At 37.8% G+C, this 21,815-nt stretch overlaps 2 protein-coding genes, 1 long non-coding RNA gene and 1 other non-coding gene across 6 annotated transcripts; 3 read left to right on the top strand and 1 right to left on the bottom strand.

Annotated features, from left to right (window-relative positions):
• Positions 1–1,978: 1,978 nt before the first annotated feature.
• On the top strand, positions 1,979–2,086 carry LOC125581143. The gene has a single exon (XR_007318854.1). It is a non-coding gene; the product is annotated as a small nucleolar RNA R71 (small nucleolar RNA).
• Positions 2,087–5,044: 2,958 nt separating this feature from the next.
• Positions 5,045–5,708, bottom strand: BNAC01G25980D. Its single transcript, XM_013823482.1, has 3 exons — positions 5,686–5,708; positions 5,460–5,586; positions 5,045–5,359 (listed from the first exon to the last, which is right to left on the bottom strand). The coding sequence occupies exons 1-3, from the start codon at positions 5,706–5,708 to the stop codon at positions 5,045–5,047; spliced, it is 465 nt and encodes a 154-aa protein (XP_013678936.1).
• Positions 5,709–13,095: 7,387 nt separating this feature from the next.
• LOC125580958 lies at positions 13,096–16,785 on the top strand. Its single transcript, XR_007318677.1, has 2 exons — positions 13,096–16,321; positions 16,445–16,785. It is a non-coding gene; the product is annotated as an uncharacterized LOC125580958 (long non-coding RNA).
• Positions 16,786–19,800: 3,015 nt separating this feature from the next.
• Positions 19,801–21,372, top strand: LOC106385084. 3 transcript variants are annotated; one of them, XM_048746283.1, is made up of 6 exons: positions 19,801–20,111; positions 20,212–20,270; positions 20,400–20,498; positions 20,592–20,739; positions 20,823–20,986; positions 21,063–21,372. In XM_048746283.1, the coding sequence occupies exons 3-6, from the start codon at positions 20,429–20,431 to the stop codon at positions 21,095–21,097; spliced, it is 417 nt and encodes a 138-aa protein (XP_048602240.1). In that variant the 5' UTR covers positions 19,801–20,111; positions 20,212–20,270; positions 20,400–20,428; the 3' UTR covers positions 21,098–21,372. The 3 variants fall into 3 exon arrangements, with proteins under 3 accessions (XP_048602240.1, XP_048602239.1, XP_013680495.1); XM_048746282.1 differs by having other exon boundaries at positions 20,392–20,482; XM_013825041.3 differs by having other exon boundaries at positions 19,802–20,111; positions 20,392–20,498.
• The last annotated feature ends 443 nt before the right edge of the window (positions 21,373–21,815 follow it).

Below are 21,815 nucleotides of genomic sequence, written 5' to 3'. Positions count from 1 at the left end.
GGTGACCTCGGCGCGGGTCGTCCTCGCCCATGGGCGAGGTGACCTTGGCGCGGGTCGTCCTCGCCCAGGGTCTTCCTCGCTTACGATCGAGACCTCATCTAGACTGATCCTCGTCCTCGTCCATGATTTTCCGGGAACTTTCAGGCATTGATTCCATCTTGACCGGTTTTGACCCCAACAGCCAGGAAAGCTCTTCCAAGCAGAAGTGAAGAGTTCCAGTTAAGTTTGATGTCCAGGACATGAAAATCTACTGGGACAAGGGCATTACCAATCTGTACCTCAAGGTCTCTTATGATGCCTCCTGAGCTTCTTTCTGAAAGGTCCACGAAGGTGAAATATTCTGTTGAGGGCTCTATTTTCAGACCCAGCTGGTCAGCCATAACCTTAGGTAGTATGCTGACTGATGCTCCTGTGTCACAAAGTGCATGGAAAAATTCAATACCCTTCACCACACATGGTATTGCAAACTTCCAAGGATCACTCTTCTTCTTCAATGTGATCCTTAGTTTCATCATTTCCCTGACATGATGAAACATTCTCCTAATGTCCTCCTCAGTCTCCTTAGTCTTTCTGAAGAACATCCACAACCGGTGTGTGAAATAAACTTCATCAAAAGGTTTCTCCACTGGGATTCTGAGGACTCTCTTAGTGAAACCATACATCTCCTTCTCATTAGCTTCCCTCTTAAGGTTCTTAGGATTCTTCTCCTTCCTTTTCCTTAACCTTCTTCCTTCAGTTGCCTCATCAACTTGCATAGGCTCTGGTGTAGTGTATGAAGGGTTGGTTGTAGGTTCTGGTGGGTTTGCTAAAGGTTTAGGTGGTGGTCTAAGTGCGTTGATTCGGTCATTATCAATAGATGGTAACTGCACTCGGTAGGTGAGAGGTGCCCATCGATCGATGGGAGGTAAGGGGGGGTCGATCGATATCGGTCTCTCTCTGTCGGTCGACTGCTGGCTCATGCGGTCGATCGATTTTGACGTAGAAAGGGGAGGGTGGGTGAGGATGTTTTTCTGTGAATTCCTCATGAGTCATGATTCGAATTGCGCTACATTCCGCAGTCGATTCAGCAGATGACGTCGATCGATTTTTAGAGTAATCTGTCGATCGATTTTCGTCATGGTCTGTCGAGCGATGTGTATTGATTGACATCGGTCGACACCAATGTGATCCGCCGAAACTCATGGAGCTTTCAACTTCGAAGTCTCCTTCTCTAAGCTTCTCATGCTTCACCACTTGCCAGAAATCATCATCTATGATGGCATTTACGTGGTGTTTTGCTTTCTCAACTGCTGCCTCTCTAGCCAAGGCTTCTTGCCTCTTTACAATGTCTCCAGTCTGAACCACTTGCATTTCAAGCTTCCTCACCTGAGTCCCTAAGGTCTCAATTCTTGTGTTCAGACTGTTGTAGGCGGAATCTATCTTCCCATTGAAATCCACAGTGAGTTGTTGCTGTCCTTCCAGAACTCTGTCAAGCATCGCTTCAATCTTGCTTTCCTGAGTCTATGGTCGTGGATTCTGGTAGAATGAGTTTCCATAGCCTCTGCTGTTGTTGCTGAAAGGTTTCTGGAACTGTGAACTCTGGTTACTCCTCTGACCATTGCCAAAGAAGTTTTTGTTTCCACCCTGGTTTCCAGAAATCCGAAATCCAGTACCTCCAATGTAGTTCACATCTTCTTCTCCTTCCATGTCTACAGCTTCTTCTCCTTCAGCTGAGCAGACCTGCTTCCTAAGAAGCTCATGAACCACATTTAACTTTGCTCTAACTTCGTCCATCAGCTCCTTCCCTAGGGATGCAACAGACTTCTTCCTCTCAAAGTCAGTGTTCTTGGTGCTGATGTTGTTTGCTAGATTTTCTATCAGTCTCACAGCCTCCACCGGATTCCTGGTGTTGACGTTTCCCTTGCTAGCTGTATCAAGAGCCATCTGATACCTCAAGGTGATACCTCTGAAGAAAGTGCTCAGAAGTTGCACTTCGTTGAATCCGTGGTGTGGACAGTCTCACTGGAAGAACTTGAATCTGATCCACGCATCTTTGAAAGACTCTCCAGTCTCCTGCGCGAATGTAGCGATTTTACTCCTCAAGTCTTCAGCGTGTGCCTCATCGAAGAAGTTTCGCAAGAAAGCATTCTTGATGTTGGCTCAGGATGTTAGAGATCTTGTGGGTAGCTGCTTAAGCTAGTGCATCGCTTCTCCAGTCAGAGAATACTTGAAGAGCTTGCACAATAGGTAGTCCTCATGATGAATTCCCGTGGATGGGTTGGCTTGGATCATGCAATGACTTTTTTTCTTTGGTCATGTTTTCTTCTTTGCAACAACTAAGTCATTGCTTTTTCCTTCTTCATTTCAATACTCCCTCTCAACCTTGACCATAGGAGATCTTTGGACAAGCTTGGAACCTTGAAGAAGCTTGGAACCTTGAAGAAGCTCCCTCAATTAATGTTTATCAAGAGATACATGCTGCAAGTTCTGATACAACAAAGGCAGAAATGGAAGAAATGTTACAAAACATGGAGATTCAAATACAAAGCAAGACTTAAACAAGTGCATACTCTGTTATTACATGGTGGTTGGTGTTCTTGGAGCAGTTCTTGTTTTCTTTGGCATCGCTGGAGAAGTAAGGATAACTCCAGTTGTTCTTTTTAGATGGCTGGATTATTTGAAAGGAAGAAACACAAAGAGACAAGCAGCTTAATTGAAGCTCACGTATTGTGGAGTGGCTGGCCTGTTCAGAGTGGCAACAAGGTGATGCAACAAAGGAGAAGAAGTAAAATGCCAAATTCTTGGATGTTCAAGTATAAAGAGAAGCTTCATTTGCTCAGCTTGGCCAGTGGTTGAAGTATTGAAGTCTCAACAGGAGAGAGAGAAGACCAGCATGAGTGTGGTATTAATGAGTCTGATCATGATTCATTTGTCAGTGATTTCTTCCCATACAAGCTTGTGGGCAAGCTTGTTTTCAAAGGATGAATTATTTATAGATACTTAAATGAAGAAGCCAAATAAAGCTGATGTGGACAAGAAGGATTAAAGGGATAAGAGACTCTGGCTGAATAAGTGGCTTTGCAGTTGGAATAGCTGAAGCAAGGAAGCAGACGACGTATAAATGGAGAGCTTGATCGAAGAAGAGAGGTTATGCTTATGATGTTGATGTGATTCAAGCGCTATGAGCTTGGAGGAGATGATTGCCATGAGATCATCTCTATGATCGCCATGAGATCGTTTTTCTATTCATTGTAAGTGTCTTGCTCGTTGTAATCTGACACTGAAGATCAATAAAAGAGTTAGGGATTTCTAAAGTCTATTATTGGTGCGGTGAAACTGAGATCGGATCAAACGCGGTGGTGGGACAGTGTGACGGAGTGGTGAAGAGATTTGATCGGAGTGGGGAAGACGAAGTGATTGATCGGAGAGTTTGTCATCGATCGCTACAGAGGATACATAACCATGGGAATCGTAGAGGTTCTGATGTTTCCGAATGTCGAATTGAGGTGGTGGATGGAGGATTACTTTGTCCTCAAACAACTCACTGATTTCGAAAAGTTGCACATGGCTGGTGGATTTATTGAAGGAGAGGCTGCTGAGTATCTTAATAGTATCAGCAATTTTTTTCCAATTCGAAGTTGGGATGAGATGAAGACTAAGTTTATTTGGGAGTTTGGTATAGACGATGATCCAGAGAAGATTATAATGAAAGCTAAATTTGTTAGATGCCACAAAGCTTTCATGAACGGTGATCCAGGGGAGCGACGAGGTTCAGGATCCAGTGTTGTCAGTGAAGTTGGTAACAACGTTCGTTCGTCGCTGTTGACAGAATCTTCGAGTCTTCGTTCTCAGGTACTAGATCCCAATCTGGAACAAAACCGAAATGATTCTCTGTTAGGTTATCGGGATGGTGCGTTGAATATTGATAATCATGGTAGCTATGTTCGAAAAGTTGCCTGAGTTCAAGGGACCAAATCCTAATGTTTGGTTATCAAAAGCGGAGAAGTTCTTTAACACATATTAAGACAACGAGAAGTTAACTCTCGTGTACTTCCACTTAGAAGATGCTGCGATGAAATGGTTCATACAAGAGAGAAGTAAAATGAAGGTTATAGACTGGAGTGACTTCAAGTGCAGATTGTTGGCTCATTTTGTTCCTGTTCCGGCTTGCTCATCAGTGGAGGTTCATTATGAAGCTGAGTCTGCTTCCAGCAATAATTCTGTTTCTGAGACAGAATTGTTGAAGAAGAAGATCACATCACCAAATGTGGAAGAGGTTCATGAGGCAGAAGTACAATTTAAGAAAGACTCACTTCCGGATATGAAGCAACAAGCTGGTGTTAAACGTGAGATATCAGACAGTGCTTGTGTGGAGCAACCTGATTTGTTTCTTGAGAAAGTTCCAAGTTCTTCTCCGGTTGTTAGGAAGCTACAGGAGGACTTTCATTCAAGTAACGAATCTGCAGGTGTAGATGACAGTTTTGCGCAATCTGATGGTATATCTTGTGGGACGCAGCCACATTTTTTTATTACTGAAGGGGTCAAAAATTCTCTGAATATACTTTTGCAGTCTCACTGTGTTCATCAACCCTTTGCTCAACGTCACATGTCTAGAAGACTGTCATCTAAGAAGAAGAAAGGAAAATATCCTAAAGCATGGAAGTATAAGTTCAAAAGCAGATCTTTCAGAGACTCGTGCTTAGGAGAGTGGTGAATTTCAAACCATTTTCAGATTCTGAATTTCTTGTGGATGTAACCTGTCAAAAGAAGCAATGGAGGTCTCCAAAGGCTTGGAAGTTTAAGTTCAGAACCAAGGATTTGCATAGATTCCAGATTACACGAGTGAAACACTTAAAACCAGTTGCATATTTTGTGTTTGGTGGTTTAGAGCAAGATATGTTGAGTTTACGATGTGTTCAGTCGCAAACCACAGTAGTCACAAATAGAAGGGTGCTGGAACGTATTGAACAAGGTTGCATATTTCTGAAAGGTTTTAACATGAGGTTTGAGAAGCTGTTGTTTTAAATCAGTGTGTATCTGAGTTTTTGGGAAGTTGATCGAGTTACTACAGCTGTGATTTCAGTGGATAGAAGATAAAATATGTAAACTGAAGCTTACCGCTTTGCTGATCATATCCAGCAATATTGTCCCATAATATCTCGTCGATAGAATCTTCTCCAAGAGGTTTGTTAATTCCATAGATTCTCACTCCCATCGATTCCAATTGAGAAATAGTTTTGTCTGTAGTGGCTTCACGTACGCTACCTCTACCTCCACTTGCCTTATCTTGTCCAGGTTTTGTTCCAGCTACTTGCAAAGCTGAAACAAAAGCATCGAGTTCTTCAGTAGTCAAGCTTCCTTTCTTTATGAACTCAACTTCCTGAAACAATTTGTAATATCATTAAGATGCTTTTCAAAGAAAGAAAAACCAAAGAATATTTGAAATTATAGCCTTTATCCGAACGAGAAATTAAACTTACCACTTTATCAGAGTAAAGTAAGGAACCAAAGATAAGAATGCACAAATCTTCATCTGAGTCATCCTCACTTGCTCCAGGCTCCTTCTTCTTCTCCGCACTTCGAAGTGTTATTTGCCAAGCCACTGGACTGGAGTAACAAGAAAGGAGTAGTGTTTCAGCTTGATGATATCCATCTAGCTTAAGAAACTACTTCTTGGACAAAACTTCTGTAGAACAAGACACTTACTTGTCCCAAGAACGCAATATCATGTCTGAACCACCAATGTGATCCAATGTTTTCTATTAATTTTGCAACTTCACAAGTAGAAGGAACTTGAAATTTCAAGGTAATCTACAACACAACACATTTTTAATCAAAACCCTGCCTTTAACAACCTTCCAAATCACAATCAATATTGATCATATTCTTTAAGAGATAGAAAGGCCATGGATTTTACCCACTTTTAGCATGGTTTAAAATTGTTTTAATATATATTTACTACGATATAGAATCTACTTAGAGTGTTTACAGGTTCAGGGACGATTTGGAAGAAAGTGGTGATTTTGGTGTCTTTTGGAGCCTTTTGAGTGCAGAGCTGCATAGAAGCGTCAGATGTCTATCTATGTATGGAGACCTTCCCACCGTTAGATTGAGCCCATCTTTTGACAAAAGATATAGCTTTTCGTTAGCTTTCCAACGCCACTGGTTTGAGGTCAATCAGCATCCAATAAAAGACGTTATGTCTGTTTTACTAAAGAGTGGCTAGTCTGCCTCGGGAGAGGAACTTGTTGAGGAGACTGTCGATCGACGGTGCACCCTTGGTGTCGATAGACGGTGATGCCAGAATACGGGCCGAGCATATTTTATGACCGAATGAAGCCCAGAAACAACCACAAATTACCAGAATACCCTTAGACGACCTAAAACCCTATATTTGTATTTTCTAAGCCATTGTTAACGGCTACGATTTCTTTTATTCATTGTTCTAGGTTACGAGAGAAGGGAGGAACTCCTTCAGAGTCCTCCTGGAACTCCATTGGTTTTCGTTTTAATATATATTGCAATTTCTTCTATTCATCTATGATTTCTATGATAACTATCATGTCTGAGTAGATCCACCTGCTAGATCTAGGTTTTCTAGGGTTTTGAATGAACTTCTGAATTATATGATTGTTAGGATATCAATAGATCTCTACACAAGGGTAGCTTGTAATACTAGGATCTAAAGTAGTTGGAAAATCTCGAGGGTGTGACTAATTGCTTGAACCTAGAATCATAGGACAATTGAGAGGCACAAGAGTGCAATCAATTAACGGAACCCGAATCCTGCTGTATTAGATACCTAGACGCATACTAGCGTTTATCTACGAATCTAGTTGAACATAATCGATCAGATCGATAACACTTGCCTAAGGCAGCGTCGATCGACGCTCATACCATAGCATTGATCGACGCTGATACCGTAGCATCGATCGACGCTCATACCATAGCATCGATCGACGTTCGATATGTGTTGGCATGCGAGTGCTGAAACACTAAACTTAGTCAATAGATTAGACTCACAGTGAGAGTTGGTTGTCTTTTGCATTAGATATCGATTTCTAGAATCAATCCTTAGCATCTATAGATTATAGTTCTAATAACCTGAATGAAACCCTAAGTCTAGTAACCATCCTTCCATCAAACAACTCTCACTCTTATAAGAATAACTACCTTGTTCGCCATGCAATTTACTATATTTACTGCTTTAATACCTATTAGCCTAGCTTAAACATATAACTATTAGATCTTTTGTGTGCCCTAGCTCTATGTGGATTTGATCCCTAAATACTACAACTAAACCTCTTATTTGACACTGTTCATCAACCATCGGTCGACACTGTTCATCCGATGTTGTTCATCCGACATTGTTCATCAACCATCGGTCGACACTGTTCATCAACTATCGGTCGACACTGTTCACCTCGACACTGTTCACACGACATCGATCGATACTGTTCATCTGATATCAATCGACACTGTTCATCTGACGTCGATCGACACTGTTCATCTACCGTCGTTCCACACTGTTCACAGCGATACTGTTCATCGAAACACTGTTCATCGCGACACTGTTCATCATGGTACTGTTCATCCGATTACCGACACCACTTGTGTAACAGAGAAGGTCGAAGTGCTTATACTTAAGGTCAATGAGAATGAGATGTTACGAGACGAAGAATGTCGCCCTCGCAACAGCACATGACAATTGATTAATGCAGAGGGTGAAGTACTTGATGTGATTGATGTTGCTAACACAGACGACTTCGATCTGAACCGCGAATGGTATGATTGAGGAAGTGTGGACCCTTTTCAAGGTCTTTCTCATGAAGATCCGAGAGACCTTATCAAGGAGCTAGCCTTGGCAAGCGAGCAGAATGGAGTATCCATAGACCACATTATCTGCAAGATCTTCCCCTATTCTCTATCTCGAGATGCATTTAGCTTGTTTAGTCAGCTGCAACCAAGATCTTTAACCTGCTGGGAGGACATTAAAAGTGTTTTCCTCAACAAATTTCTCTATGAAGCTGCAACAACTCGACATAGAAAGTTTGATGATATGTTAGACAAGATGATTAAAGGTCGGGAAAAGGAATTGATGTCTAGATTCAGTCAGATGTTGGGTATTGTCTACACTGAGCCGAATGAAGAATCTGAAACCATGAACGCTCAGATCGAAAATCCAGACATTGAGGTTCAGTGGACAGATGAGACTGCGTGAAGAAAAAGAAGCTGATATTAGTGATCCGAATTCAACATCGATCGACACCACCATCTCATCGTCGATCAACCCCAGCACCTCTGAAACGATCGACACCACGACCTCATCATCGATCATCATCACCACCTCATTATCGATTGATACCACATCCTCATCATTGATCGATGCAAATTCCCTGTTATCTATCGACGCCACTGGAAATCCCTGAAAGATCGAGTTGTCCTCCAGACATTACAGACTCGACATAGAAGAGCACTGATGTATCAAGTTATTATCCTTCCCAAGATGTAGAAAAAGAGATCACCATAGAAGATTTCTTGGAGCTAGAAGAATTCTTGGAGTTGGAGGATAGAGAACAGCTTGGAGATTTTGATTCGAGTAGGGAAGTCATTATGGAAGACTTCTTGGAGCTGGAGGAATGGCTTGACTCGGAGCAGAAGCTTGATGACGAACGAAACATTAAGAGGAAAGATCTGGAGACTTCGTCAAAGATTAGCATCGATCGACAACAATGTGATGAGATAGATCGACACCCACCCTACATCGCCGACCAACGCCCGCCTTACATCATCGATCGCCACCCACTAGATAGCATCGAGCTACATCCACACGATTGCATCGATCGACACCCATGGTTGGATGAACTGCCAGGATACATAGTCGAGCTAGAACCTGTTGAGGAAAGGATGTACATGTCTAAGGCCTCACACCTTGCTTTCCCTAAACATCAGAGACCACCTATCTGGACAGAAGAAGCTGTTGGATTTCACAAAAGAGTGAAGATGATACATGATCATGTGAAGATTTTGGTTCCATGCGATGTGTTTGAAGCTGAATCTCCTATCCCACCAGATAAAAGTATACAGTTAAGTTCCTACAGTGGAGTATTTAATGATCATATATGTGTAGAGAATTCTCAGAGAAGAGGGTTGAGATTTAGTGGTGAAGTCGACAATGGTCCAATGGTAGAAGTATCGAGCGACACCAACAAACTGGCATCGACTGACATTACCACTTCAGCCTCGATCGACACTGGTCGCGAATCAGAGCAGAATGAGTATGAAGTGTGTGGAAATCTTTTTAATGGAGAAACCACCACGTGATCAGACAAGTCTGGGGGAAATAAGAAGAGGAATTGGAAGAAGAGGAAAAAGACCAATGGAGGTTTTCAGTTATCATTGATTTCTCGCTTCTCAGATGGTGTCAGCAAATCCAGAGTGCACATCAGATGCTTCTCACAGCCATTTGCAAAGCTTCGAGCACTCCTTATTCCTCAGATGATAGATAAAGGAGAAGAGTCTATGGAGGAGGCTTTCACACAAGAATGATAAAGCTTCAGAGAGCAGACATTGAGACTTTTTTTCGGAGCATGTTCTCATTTTTATCCGGACTAAATCAGATCTCAAAAGTCAAGCTAAATGATTATAACAAAGCGTTGAGTGGGAGACAACCCACTACTAGGTAATTTCATTCAGTTTATGTTAGATTGTTACTGATTTTTGTTTTTATTTTTATGCAGGTCAAAAAGAAAAGTACACAGTAACAACGGTACTGTAGCAGCCCCGAGCGACACTGTAGCAAGAACATCGACCGACACTGTAACAGAAAATCGGGAATTATTGTAGCTTCGATATTGTAACATGGCTACTGTAGCAGTCACTGTTCATCGAAAAAAAAATTTAGATAATTGGTTTTATTATTTATTTATTACTGACTTTTAGTGTTTTATTTATGTTAGGTAAAAAGAAATAGATACGAGGAATACGAGTTATGCACCAGAAGGTAAAAGTCTGTGTGCTTCTAGTTCCTTTCTCTCTCTCTCTTCGGCATCTTAAGATATAAAAGAATGAAATGATTTCCTGGAAAAGGCATAGGGGTAGGAGTGTCTTCTGTGACCCCATTATTCGAAGTCTGAAAGGAATGATCACACATTGTGGAAACGAGGGGTAGGAGTGTCTCATGTGACCCCGGTATTCGCTACACTTTGTCAAATAGAGCTACAAAAGTATACAAGTCAATAAGATGAACAAGATGGACTGCATCAGCATCAACATTCATTGAAATTGAAACTATAAAGATTAAGAGAAGAGAGAAAAGAGGGAAGAAAGGAATCAGAGAAGACTGCATGTGTGTTCAGAAACTTGCTTGAGTGAAATTATATGTCCCTTGATCGATACTCCCAAAAGTAGACTACCCATCTATATTTATGCATAAATGAGGTCAGCAGAAGGGTACTTCAGGTGCTATCAGTAGTGTTGTGTGATTGTATGGTATGGTGACTAAGTTAGTGTGTAGTATATTGAAAGCATCCAAGGTTAGTAATGATTCATTTCCACCAATCATATTTTCAGAAGTGAGAGTAGTGATTTTAAATTACTTGAGTCTATGTTGTTTTCAAACCTCTTTCATAAGACTACCTGTGTGTTTTGCTTGAGGACAAGCAGAAGGGTAAGTCTGAGAGAGTTGATAGGCCATGGATTTTACCCATTTTTAGCCATGGTTTATAAGTGTTTTAATATATATTTACTACGATATAGAGTTTATTTAGAGTGTTTACAAGTTCAGGGATGATTTGGAGGAAAGTGGTGATTTTGGTGTCTTTTGGAGATTTTTTAGTGAAGAGCTACACAGACGCGTCAGATGTCTATCTATGGATGGAGATCTTCCCACCTTTAGATTGAGCCCATCTTTTGACAAAAGATATAGCTTTGAGTTAGCTTTCCAATGCCATCGGTTTGAAGTCAATCATCATCCTATAACAGATGTTATACATGTTTTACAGAAGAGTGGTCAGTCTGCCTCGTGAGAGGAAGCTGTCGATCGATGGTGCACCCTTGGTGTCGATCCATGGTAATGCCACAATACGGGCCGAGCATATTTTATGACCGACTGAAGCCCAGAAGCAACCACAAATTACCAGAATACTCTTAGACGACCTAAAACCCTATTTATGTATTTTCTAAACCATTGTTGACGGCTACGCGTTCTTTTATTCATTTTTCTAGGTTAGGAGAAAATTGAGGAACTCCTTCAGAGTCCTCCTGGGACTCCATTGGTTTTGGTTTTAATATCTATTGCAACTTTTTCTATTCATCCATGATTTCTATGAGAACTATCATGTTTGAGTAGATCCACCTACTAGATCTAGGTTTTCTAAGGTTTTGAATGAACTTCTGAATTATATGATTGTTCGGATATCTATAGATCTGTACACCAGGATAGCTTATAATACTAGGATCTAGGGTAGTTTAAAAATCTCGAGAGTGTGACTAATTTCTTGAACCTAAAATCATAGGAAAATTGAGAGGCACAAGAATGCAATCAATTAACGGAACCCTAATCCAGCTGGATTAAATACCTAGGCGCATACTAGCGTTATTCTAGGAATCTAGTTGAACATAATCGATTAGATCGATAACGCTTGCCTAAGGGATGCGTCGATCGACGCTCATACCATAGCATTGATCGACGCTTATACTGTAGCATCGATCGACGCTCATACCATAGCATCGATCGACGCTCGATCCGTGTTGGCATGCGAGTGCTGAAACACTGAACTTAGTGAATAGATTAGACTTACAGTGAGAGCTGGTTGTCTTTTGCATTAGATATCGAGTTCTAAAATCAATTGTTAGCATTTATAGATTAGAGTTATAATAACCTGAATGAAACCCTAAGTCTAGTAACCATCCTTCCATCAAAACAACTCTCAGTCTCATAAGAACAACTACCTTGTTCGCCCTACAATTTACTATATTTATTGCTTTAATACCCATTAGCTTAGCTTAATCATATAACTATTAGATCTTTTATGTGCCCTAACTCTCTGTGGATTCGATTCCTAAGTACCACAACTGAACCTCTATAGAGTAATTCACTCCTTAGGGTAATTTGAGTGATCAGAGATCACTGCAGAAACCTTTTGGCCCCTTACAGAGACATTGAACTGTGGGCAAAAAAAATATTGAGAGCCTTTACTTTGTATTAGTTCTTGGATTCGAGGTCGTTCTTTCTTGGCAATATCTGCATAGTTTGGTGGATGATCTGTAGGAACAGATGACTTGCCATTAGCCTGCATTAAAATCAAATTTTAAACTGTTACACAGAAGGACTAATTCATCTATCAACACCGGTGATTCAGTTTCTTATGTATTTAAAAACCTCATCTTTCTTTCTTGGCAATGTCTACATAGTGTTGTGGAGGATGTATGGGGGAAGAATACTTGTAATTAGCCTGAAAGAGGTCGAGTTTCAACCAAAATCAGAAAAACGTAACTGTGTTTTATATAGAAACAACTACCTGATGTTGTGTGTTACAAAACTTCATCAGGATCAGCATAAGCTACTCCAATGCTAAAGAGAACAACAAAAACTGCAGGCGTCATAGAAAACCATGGAGAATTGTTTAAGGTGCTGCAAGATCTCAATACATCACTTGATTTTGAATTACTCTGCTCAAAGGTTCCTGCAAAATTGAAGACAGCCTCAAAATCTAAGACAAGAACATATGAAAGTCGAATCATACCTTCTCGTGCTCTCAAGTTCCCATTTTAAAACCAACTAGAAGAATTCATTCGAACCCCATCAAGAATCAGAAGATCATCACAAAAATTTGTAAGAGACTCTTGAATCAGACAGTAGAGGAAATGGTGTGAATCGTACTGTGATGGAAAGATCGACGAAGCTCACGTCCACGTGGGTGAGATAGAGATCCGCGCCATAAGTGAGCTGCTCGAAAAAATCGGTGTAGAACCACCATCGGATTTGCCTCTACACAATTTCTTGAAGCTGTTAAGGGTTTATGAAGTTTTTAGTACGGATTTATAAACAAAACGTTTATGCGATTACAGAGAAACTTTCCAGAGATAACCATTCGGTTCTTATCAATATAGTACTTTTCGTTTTTGAACACATATGAATATAGCACTTTAAGCTGTGGTCTATATACTATGCACCCGTTTAAATTATTTCACTATTAATTATTCTCTATTTTATTTTAATCCATTTTAAGATTGGACACATGAATCGGTAAGAGTACATGTGTCATTTGATCGATACTTTAAGATTTGTATATCATGGTTTTTACAATATTTTGACTATCATATCGTTTTATAGTATTTTTAATTCTTTTACAATCTTGTATGAGTCATTGAAGCTTTAGGTATGATTTGTAATTGAAAAGAGCTTTTGGAGAATTTTGGAGCTTAGATAGATTTAAAATTGAAAAACGTAGGTTGGTATCAAAAAAAAGGTACTGGTTTCAGTCGATATTGTGATTACAACCAACCAAAGAGTTTTTATAACTTTCCAAAAATTGTAAAATTAGCCAAAATTTTTTTTTTTTAATTGCAAAGAACTCCAATTTGCTTTTATATTCTATTTTTGGATTTTAAAAAATTTCAACATATTTTTATCATACTTTGGAGCAAGAGATTTTGTAGAAGGAAGTCAGAACTCATACTTTTGAGAAAAGATTTTGAGCTCCTTTAATTCTTACTCTTTGTTTAATACAACTGTTTTAGATAATGATTTATGTTTCTGCCATTATGTCTAAGTAATTCACTTATTAGATTAGGTATTCGTCAAGGGTTATTGATGAATTGTTAGATTAATCATACAATTAGGATAATCTTGTTGTTCTTTATTCATATCTTCATACAAATGTTGAATTAGACACTTGGAACTTAAATCCTAGAATAATTAATAGATTTAAAAGTACTATTGATTTCCTTACATGAATCTTGAATGACAAAAAAAATCTTTCTCTAAAAGAATTATGTTTAGGTATTTTTTGGAGCTGATCATACTCATACGTAACACTTGTTTGGATTGATTAGATTTTCATAGAAATTTAGAATTCTTGATTTAGAATAAATGAAAGTAATATTTATAAAAGATCCAAATTGGAATTACTTTTAGTGAAAATTTAGGTCAAATTAATCAGTGTTTGATAATGTAGTGTGATGATTAGAAATAAATTGAAGATGCATTTGTTTGATTAACCAATTTTGAGTTTTGTATTAAACACTAAATAAAAAATGTGTGTAAGAGAGAACGATTTGTGATTTGACAAAATTATGGAAACTTCATTTTTTTTTGTCAATTAACCTGGTCATAACCATAATTAGAAACAAACCCAACCATAAAAGTCATAATCAAACCTCACAACCCCCATAATGAAGCCAATTAAACTTAATGTCTCTTTAATCAACTTATAATCTAAATGACTAATCTTTTGAGCCTAAAACTTACAATTTTTAGAAATTTCCAGCAGAGCTCATTTGTCCTCATAGCTAAATTGCTCCCCCAACTTCATAAGTTGTGTTTCGTAGCTAAATTGCTCTTCTGACATTGAGCTCACTCTCTGTCTCTCCCCTCCTGTCCAGACACTAACTCTACTGTTAGATTTGAAAAACACTAACTCTACTGTTAGATTTGAAAAGAAGGTTAGACCGAGGGTATTCTGAGAGTCTCATCTCTCGAGCAGTTATCCATCTCAACCATCAAACAAACTCATCTCTCACAGGTTCATCATCATCATCAGAGGAAATGCCCTCTGCATCCATAGCTTGTTGGCCAGAGGAGGATCATGGTTCCACCTCTCCCGATTCTGACCCACTGAGGACATGCCCGATGGTAACATAGTGAGGGTTCTAAACTTTCTGAAGAAAACGTCTCAAGAAATTTTGAAAGCAAAACAATATAGTTACAACATACGACTGAAAGGAGTTTGTACCTTGCACTCTTTAGATCACGATGACAAAAATTAGATGAAAATAAAACAGAATACATGTTAGAATCACTACAAAAAAAAGTCTACATTGATAACAGATTGTTATAGCACGTTTTACTAAATTGCTATCGTAGATCATTTAAAATATTCATGTATTATATAATAGCGCTAGATAAGCGCTACGATAGAGTTTCAGTAAAATAGCGCTTGATAAATGCTATCATAGATAAAATTATTGATTCCGCCAATACTTAACGGAAAATTAGATTTAAGCGCCAAAGACATTATTTAAGCGGTTTCAGTAATGCTATCAAAGACATATAATAGCATTTTTCTAACGCTAAGAAAAATTATTTGAACCCCTAAACCCCAAACAAGATTTTAAACCATAAACAAAGTTTTAAACCCTAAACTCTAAAGACAACCCATAAAACTCTAATCTTTTCATATTATAACTTCAAATCTTAAAATTAAACTCAAAATTTTATCTTCTTAATCGTAAACTATAATTTCCTAAACACAAATCTTTAATCTTTAATCAAATTCTATATCTCAAATCCTAACTTCAAACATAAACTATACATTCAATACTCTAAATATAAACTTCAAATCTACACTATTAAAAATTTAACTACAAATCTTATCTAGTCTTCAAATCTATTATCTTACAACTTTAATCCAAAATACTAAACTTTAACCCTAAACCTCGTATTCCAATATCCAAACCTTAAATCACAAAACTAACTTTACTCTTAATCATAGTTTTTTATAATCCATAAAATCTAATTTTTATAAACCATAAAATCTAATTTTTATATATATATAATATTTAAATTTTTACATGTTAGATTAAAATTAAAATAATCATCTTTTTATATATAAAATTAAAATTAAAATAAACTAAAAAGTGAATATAATCATTAATCTCCCCATTTTTAATAGTTAATTCATTAAATGGCGGATTGTAATCTGAACCGTTGATTAGATCTCATCTAATGGTCTAGATTGATCCATCTATGCTTCTTCCTCTATCTCCATGCTTCATCTCCATTGGTCAATATTTCTCACACTTGGATTGCTATCTCCATTGTTCATTATCTCTAATCCAAAGGTGCACAGTCTTAGTCACTTTATTTATTTTTAATGTACTTTTCTCATCTTCTCTTCTCCTCTCGCCGACAGGTTTTTACTTTTCTTACTTCAACCCATTTTCAACAAATCGAAGAAGAAGAACTGTTGGAGAAGAACACGATGGTCTCCCATTGAGGAAACCCCGCCTCTGTCGCTGTTGTGAAGGAAGCACTGTGACTCATCTCTACTCTGTGACGTCTCCCTCCTTCACGGCAAGCACTCATCTCAAATGTTTGCTCTTGCTGAAATCAATTTGTGTAAGTGATGTTTGTTATGCTGAAATCGATGTAGGGTTCATTTATTCTTTGAATCTCTGTGTGTTTAGGGTTAAATAAAGTTATTCGGATTTGGCTAATTGATGTCTATTGAAATCGATTTAGGGTTTGGTTGATGACAGAGGAAGCTAGTGCCCTCGTCTTCTCCTCTCTGCTCCTCCAACAAGACGAAAGAGAAAGAAGCAAACAAGAAGAGACATCACCGTAACTTGCTCAGATCAGGTTGGCCAGAGAGGATGAAGAAGAATACGCCGTGTAGGTGGTTGAGGTGGTGAAGGAAGATGAAGAAGCTTAATGGACGTGGTGTTGATGGCGGCTGAGTTAGATTTTTTGTAGGGTTAGATTTTTTTTTGTTTATCTGGTTTAGTGTAAACCTAAACCAATTTGTAACTGTAAACCAATGTAATTGTAAACCAAAATTCAATTTATAAAATACCAATTTATTATTTTTAGTTAACTTAACCGATTTAATTATAAATTAGTTCTAATTTATGTTTTAAAAAGAAATTAAATATACATTCCGGATAATTTATATATATATATATAATTCAATGGCACTGAAAATGTATTATCAAGATTCATAGATAAATGCTATTATAATCTTCATTCGATAATAGCAAACTATAAATGTTATGGTAAAAGGTAATAACATCATAGGAGTATTGCTATGATATGTGTATATTTCATAGCATTCCAAAAAAATGCTATCGTAGAAGGGGTACCTATGATGACTGCCGTATACATAGCATTTATGAATTCGCTATGAAACATCTAATATAGCATATTTTCAGCGCTAACAATGTACATATTTCTTGTAGTGAATATCCAGAACAAAATTCCAAAACTTATACAAAATTTTGCTAGGTTAACCAGAGAAGGCTAATGCACAATATCAGACATAAACGCTTAGTAGGAACAACATGAGATTCATATCCCTCCTTCATGATCCTTTCGTCAATCTTTTCATTGGTAATAGGAGCAGCCTTGTAACTTGTTCAAGGCATAACCACATAATCAACGCTTTGCTGAGCCTTGTAACTTGTTCAAGGCATAACCACATAACCATCTGCCTTGCTGAGCCTTTCAACGCTTGGTGTATCCTACCTTTCAACTGTATACAAGCTACAACCGTTTCCTTTGCCATTTTTGTCATTAGAGTAGGGAGCCGCTTTGCTTTACCAATAGGGAAGAAGATATCTTCTTTGACTTTGATGATTTTCCAAAAGCACAATCTGATTTCCTCTTCTTTCCCTTCATTTTGGACAATTACTTCGTCTTCAAAACAGCTTGCGACATCACCATACCATTGCTGTAGCCTTCTTGCAAGACTTCAACACAACCATTGTATACCTGCAGTGTGTTTTTCTCTCCAGTTAGTGGAACATCATATAGCTGGAAATCTCACTGCCTTTTACCTCATAATATTCTAGCTTCAAAATAATTTCCTTATATACAAGATATACAATAAGATATGAGAGATTACATAAAATGATTGTTGTATGTTGATATCTATTTTTTCTGAAAACTAATTTATTCAAGATATAGTTAATTTTTGTTATTAGATTATCTAGTAATGATATATAGTAAATAAATAATGCATAAGAATAATTGAACGTATATAATTATAAACAATGATACTGTTTTCTTTTATATTGCAACTATAACACATTTAAGAACTGCATTTGTATTTGGAACACCGATGTTTAAGAATTGCAAAAGTTAAAAAATAATTGTATAACATTGCAACCAAATTGCGTCCACAAGTGCCAAAATAGTGATAAGCTTTATCCTAAATCTCAAAGTACATTTTACCTCAATTACATGGTTTAGATACATGCAGAAGTAGCCATTAATATACATGTATGACTTGAAGTATTATACTTGCAACTAACTTGTGACTTATTTGCGCTAAACTAAACTAACTAGTCACAAAATCGTTGCAGAGCTCCTGGTACAATTTTGCAACTATAAAATTTACAATCTTGTGTGATTAATTTGTAACTACAAGTTTGCAGTTAAATACATTGTTGTAAATTGGTCATAATAATGTTACTATGTTGTCACAGTGCTGACAAATTACGAAAACGTCACAAATATGTCTGAAAAAGGCGATGGAATTACTACCATTAGTTACAGTCACATTTTTGCGACTAATTTATGACTTTTTAATTGTAATTGCAAAATAGTTGCAGATTAGTTAGATATTAGTCACACAATTTTGCAACTACCAATTGTAATTGCAGAAAAGGTCTCAAATTGATGTTTTCTTGTAGTGGAACACACAAACACACTATGCTACTTTGGCAACTTCAGAACTGGATAAGTAAGAGAAAACCTGAAATGATGTGTATATGTAAAAATTAGTCAGATCTAAATATAAGAATAACATTATGAGTGTAACAGCTCAAAAAGTAGATATAACCTTCGCTGTTAACTCCATGGGAAGAGTCCATTGACGTTCAACTCTTCAGATTCCTCTTTTTGGTGCTTTTACACGTAGTTCTGATGAAAGTGGCTCTTTCTGTCCATGTGGAAAGTATTTGTATCCACTGAAGCGCACACAGTCAAATCCCGAATGGCCAATCGTGAACCTTTCATTCATAAGTAAACAAACATGAAGTCCATTCCACCTTCCTGGTGTGAAGTTCCCAGTGATACCCCTTTCTCTGGTCCTATTAATCCCGAGATACAATTGACAGTTAGGAGCGCAGGGAATGATAGTGAGTCGGTTACCGACATAGCTAATCTTCTTTATAAGAAATAGTGGACTTGTATCGACAGTAACATACTAGCCAAGAGACTACACCTGAGAAAGCAGACAATTATCCCAGTAAACCTATTAAGTACACATATCAAAAGTAATAATGTTATTAAAAAAGAAAAATCAGACTTACTCCATTAAAACTTGTTAGATTCGAAAGTAGGTTAATGTTAGACTTGTGTCATTAATACATTCATTCGAGATGATGATTTTTAGCAATGTTTGAGCAGTATTTGGGCATTGATTTATGGAAAGAAATTTGGGATCATATACTGGTTCAGATGGCGTGGATTTAGGTATCTATATATCTATGTAATTTTCAGCAATGAACTTGAATGTTTCCATCTGACATGGAGAGATCCTTTCTTCTGAAGCAAAAAAAAAAAAAAAACACATTAGTAAGCTTTTCATCAGGTCCATGTTCAGCAATAGGTGGCGCCTTGTAACATGTTAATTATATAGAAAACTAATACAAGAGTTTTCCATAACCACTACCATCATTAAACGTTATAAATCTATCTATCTATCTATTTCTATATAAAGAAGAGTTTTTCTCTTCTCTGGTGTTGCCACGTCAATAAATAAGGTAAAGAGAGTGTGACACGTGTCCACTCTAATAAAACTCTACGTTTCATTAAAGTTAAACTGGGCCGCTGCGTTTTGATTGTGTTTCTCATTATTTAGGGGCCTTGCTCCCGTTATTCAGCCCAAAACTACGAGACCAGCCGCAATATTTTTAGGTTTTGTGTTCTTCTTCCTCGATGAAGCGAAGAGTTTTCTTCTTTGATCTCTGATACAGCTACGGAGTTTCGATGTCTTCAATCCACGTTAATCATGGCTCTGTGAATCTTCAATCTGGCGTTATGTCTTCGCTTATGTAAATGGAAATGTTTCTCCTAATTGATTCATCCTCTTTATCGTGCTCCATAACTCCATCACCCCTCTACGAGCACGATCTGTTATTGATGCACCTTATTCCTCTGTAGAGCGGTGTCTCTAATCCTATAAAAGGTAAACCTTTCTTCCCTTAGAACATCATCATCTGAACTCCTGAACTCTTAATTTTGTATACGTTTTGTTGATTTTGTTTGTATTTGTTCATGTTTTACAGTCGCCATTCCCTTCTTCGCCTTCGCCGTCAATCATCAATCATCGTCGCTCCTCTGACCGGTCAGTTATCTTCTTCTCTTAGTGGAGCACAATATGATCTATTCTTGATATATACTGAGATTTCGTGTTTCGATTAGATTGCATTTTACCCTAGATTGAGAAACCCGATTTGGTGTTGTAGATGAGCAGTAGGGGTTTCTTCAATTGGTTCAAAGTAGATGGCTGCTTCAATCTCAACAAGACTTATTTGCACTGTTGGATCCTTTGCAGCTGTAGGACGCAGCAGCAGTATTATCGCAGTTTCTAAGCTCTTTCTTGTATGCAAAAATGTGAACCTTTTTTCTGTTGATCTCTAATTGCTTCTCTTTTTCTTTTACACAGTGAATGCATCTGAAAAATTTTTAAGCTCTCCTCCATGTAATCTAAAGGTTGATGTCTACATCACTTCGATTGCATATAAAGCCTCACCAAATCGAAGTAGTCTTTTGGCTTATACACAAATATCTTATTGGCGTCAATGTCCTTCTCGGTAATTCTCCGCCCTTTTTTCTTTGATACAAACCGAACTCAAAAAGTTAAACCGATTCGTCCTTTTTTTTATTCTGCTTGCAGGATACGAAGTGCCACAATCGTTTCATTTTTGAAATGCTCTCTTTGTGATTGTATCTATGTTGAGTCTAATCTACAGATGGGAGCAGATGGGGTTGGGGAAGACTCTACAAGCAATTTTTTCTTGAGTTATCTGAAGTTTCATCAAGGATTGCAAGGGCCATTTCGTGAGTCAATGAGATCTGCTTCTTAAAGACAAGTTCTGATGTTGTGTTGTTTAATGTTGTATCTTGATTTTGGCAGTTTTGCTTTGTCCTTTGAGCATAACCGATGGTTAGGGGTGAGAGATAAAAGTTACACTCCAAAACTTGAAGTTTTTAGGTATGTTGGTGATAAGGATTGCCGTAGGGATTTGTAGGGATTTGCGTAAGGTAATGCATGATTATGTTAACAAGGGCTCTAATGTGTGAGTTAAACTTTTTGTCTTTCTCAAGAACTTCGGGTTTATCAGCTGTGTATAATTATATTGTTCTGTTTGTTTTGTTTTGTTACCGTTTGATGTGTTGTAGACAACGTATGATATATCATTGGTAGCTCAAGACTTCCTTTCTCAGATTCCGTGGTAATTGTTAAAGCTCAAATACTCAAGAATCCCAATAGCGTATGTTGCCTAACTAGAAAAATTCATCCAGGTGTGAGCTGAATGGTAGATCATTGGTTAGTAGATACTGTGAATTCAAGATTAACTTCCATTCATTTCACACACCTCTTATGTAGCCGTTTATATGGATTTATTGTATCTTGGTATTTCATTTCATTTTTATGTAACCAACGCAGAGTGGAATGGGTTTACTTTACAGCCGAAAGCTCTCCAGTTCTATTTTGACTCCTGATTGTACATTCATGATTTACTTTCCCAAAAGACAGGTCATTATGTGAGACAAAGCAATTATGTGAGAGGCTAACTGAGAGTCTGAAAACCAGTATTCTGCGAAAGGTTGCCAGTGCAGAATGGAATGGGCTGATTAATTTATTATTACAAACTTGATACAGTTA

This window comes from Brassica napus, chromosome C1, assembly GCF_020379485.1.
Source record: "Brassica napus cultivar Da-Ae chromosome C1, Da-Ae, whole genome shotgun sequence".
NCBI classification, from domain to species: Eukaryota; Viridiplantae; Streptophyta; class Magnoliopsida; order Brassicales; family Brassicaceae; genus Brassica; species Brassica napus.
Note: the sequence above shows the minus strand (reverse complement) of the source record. Positions and strands in the feature narration are given on the sequence as shown.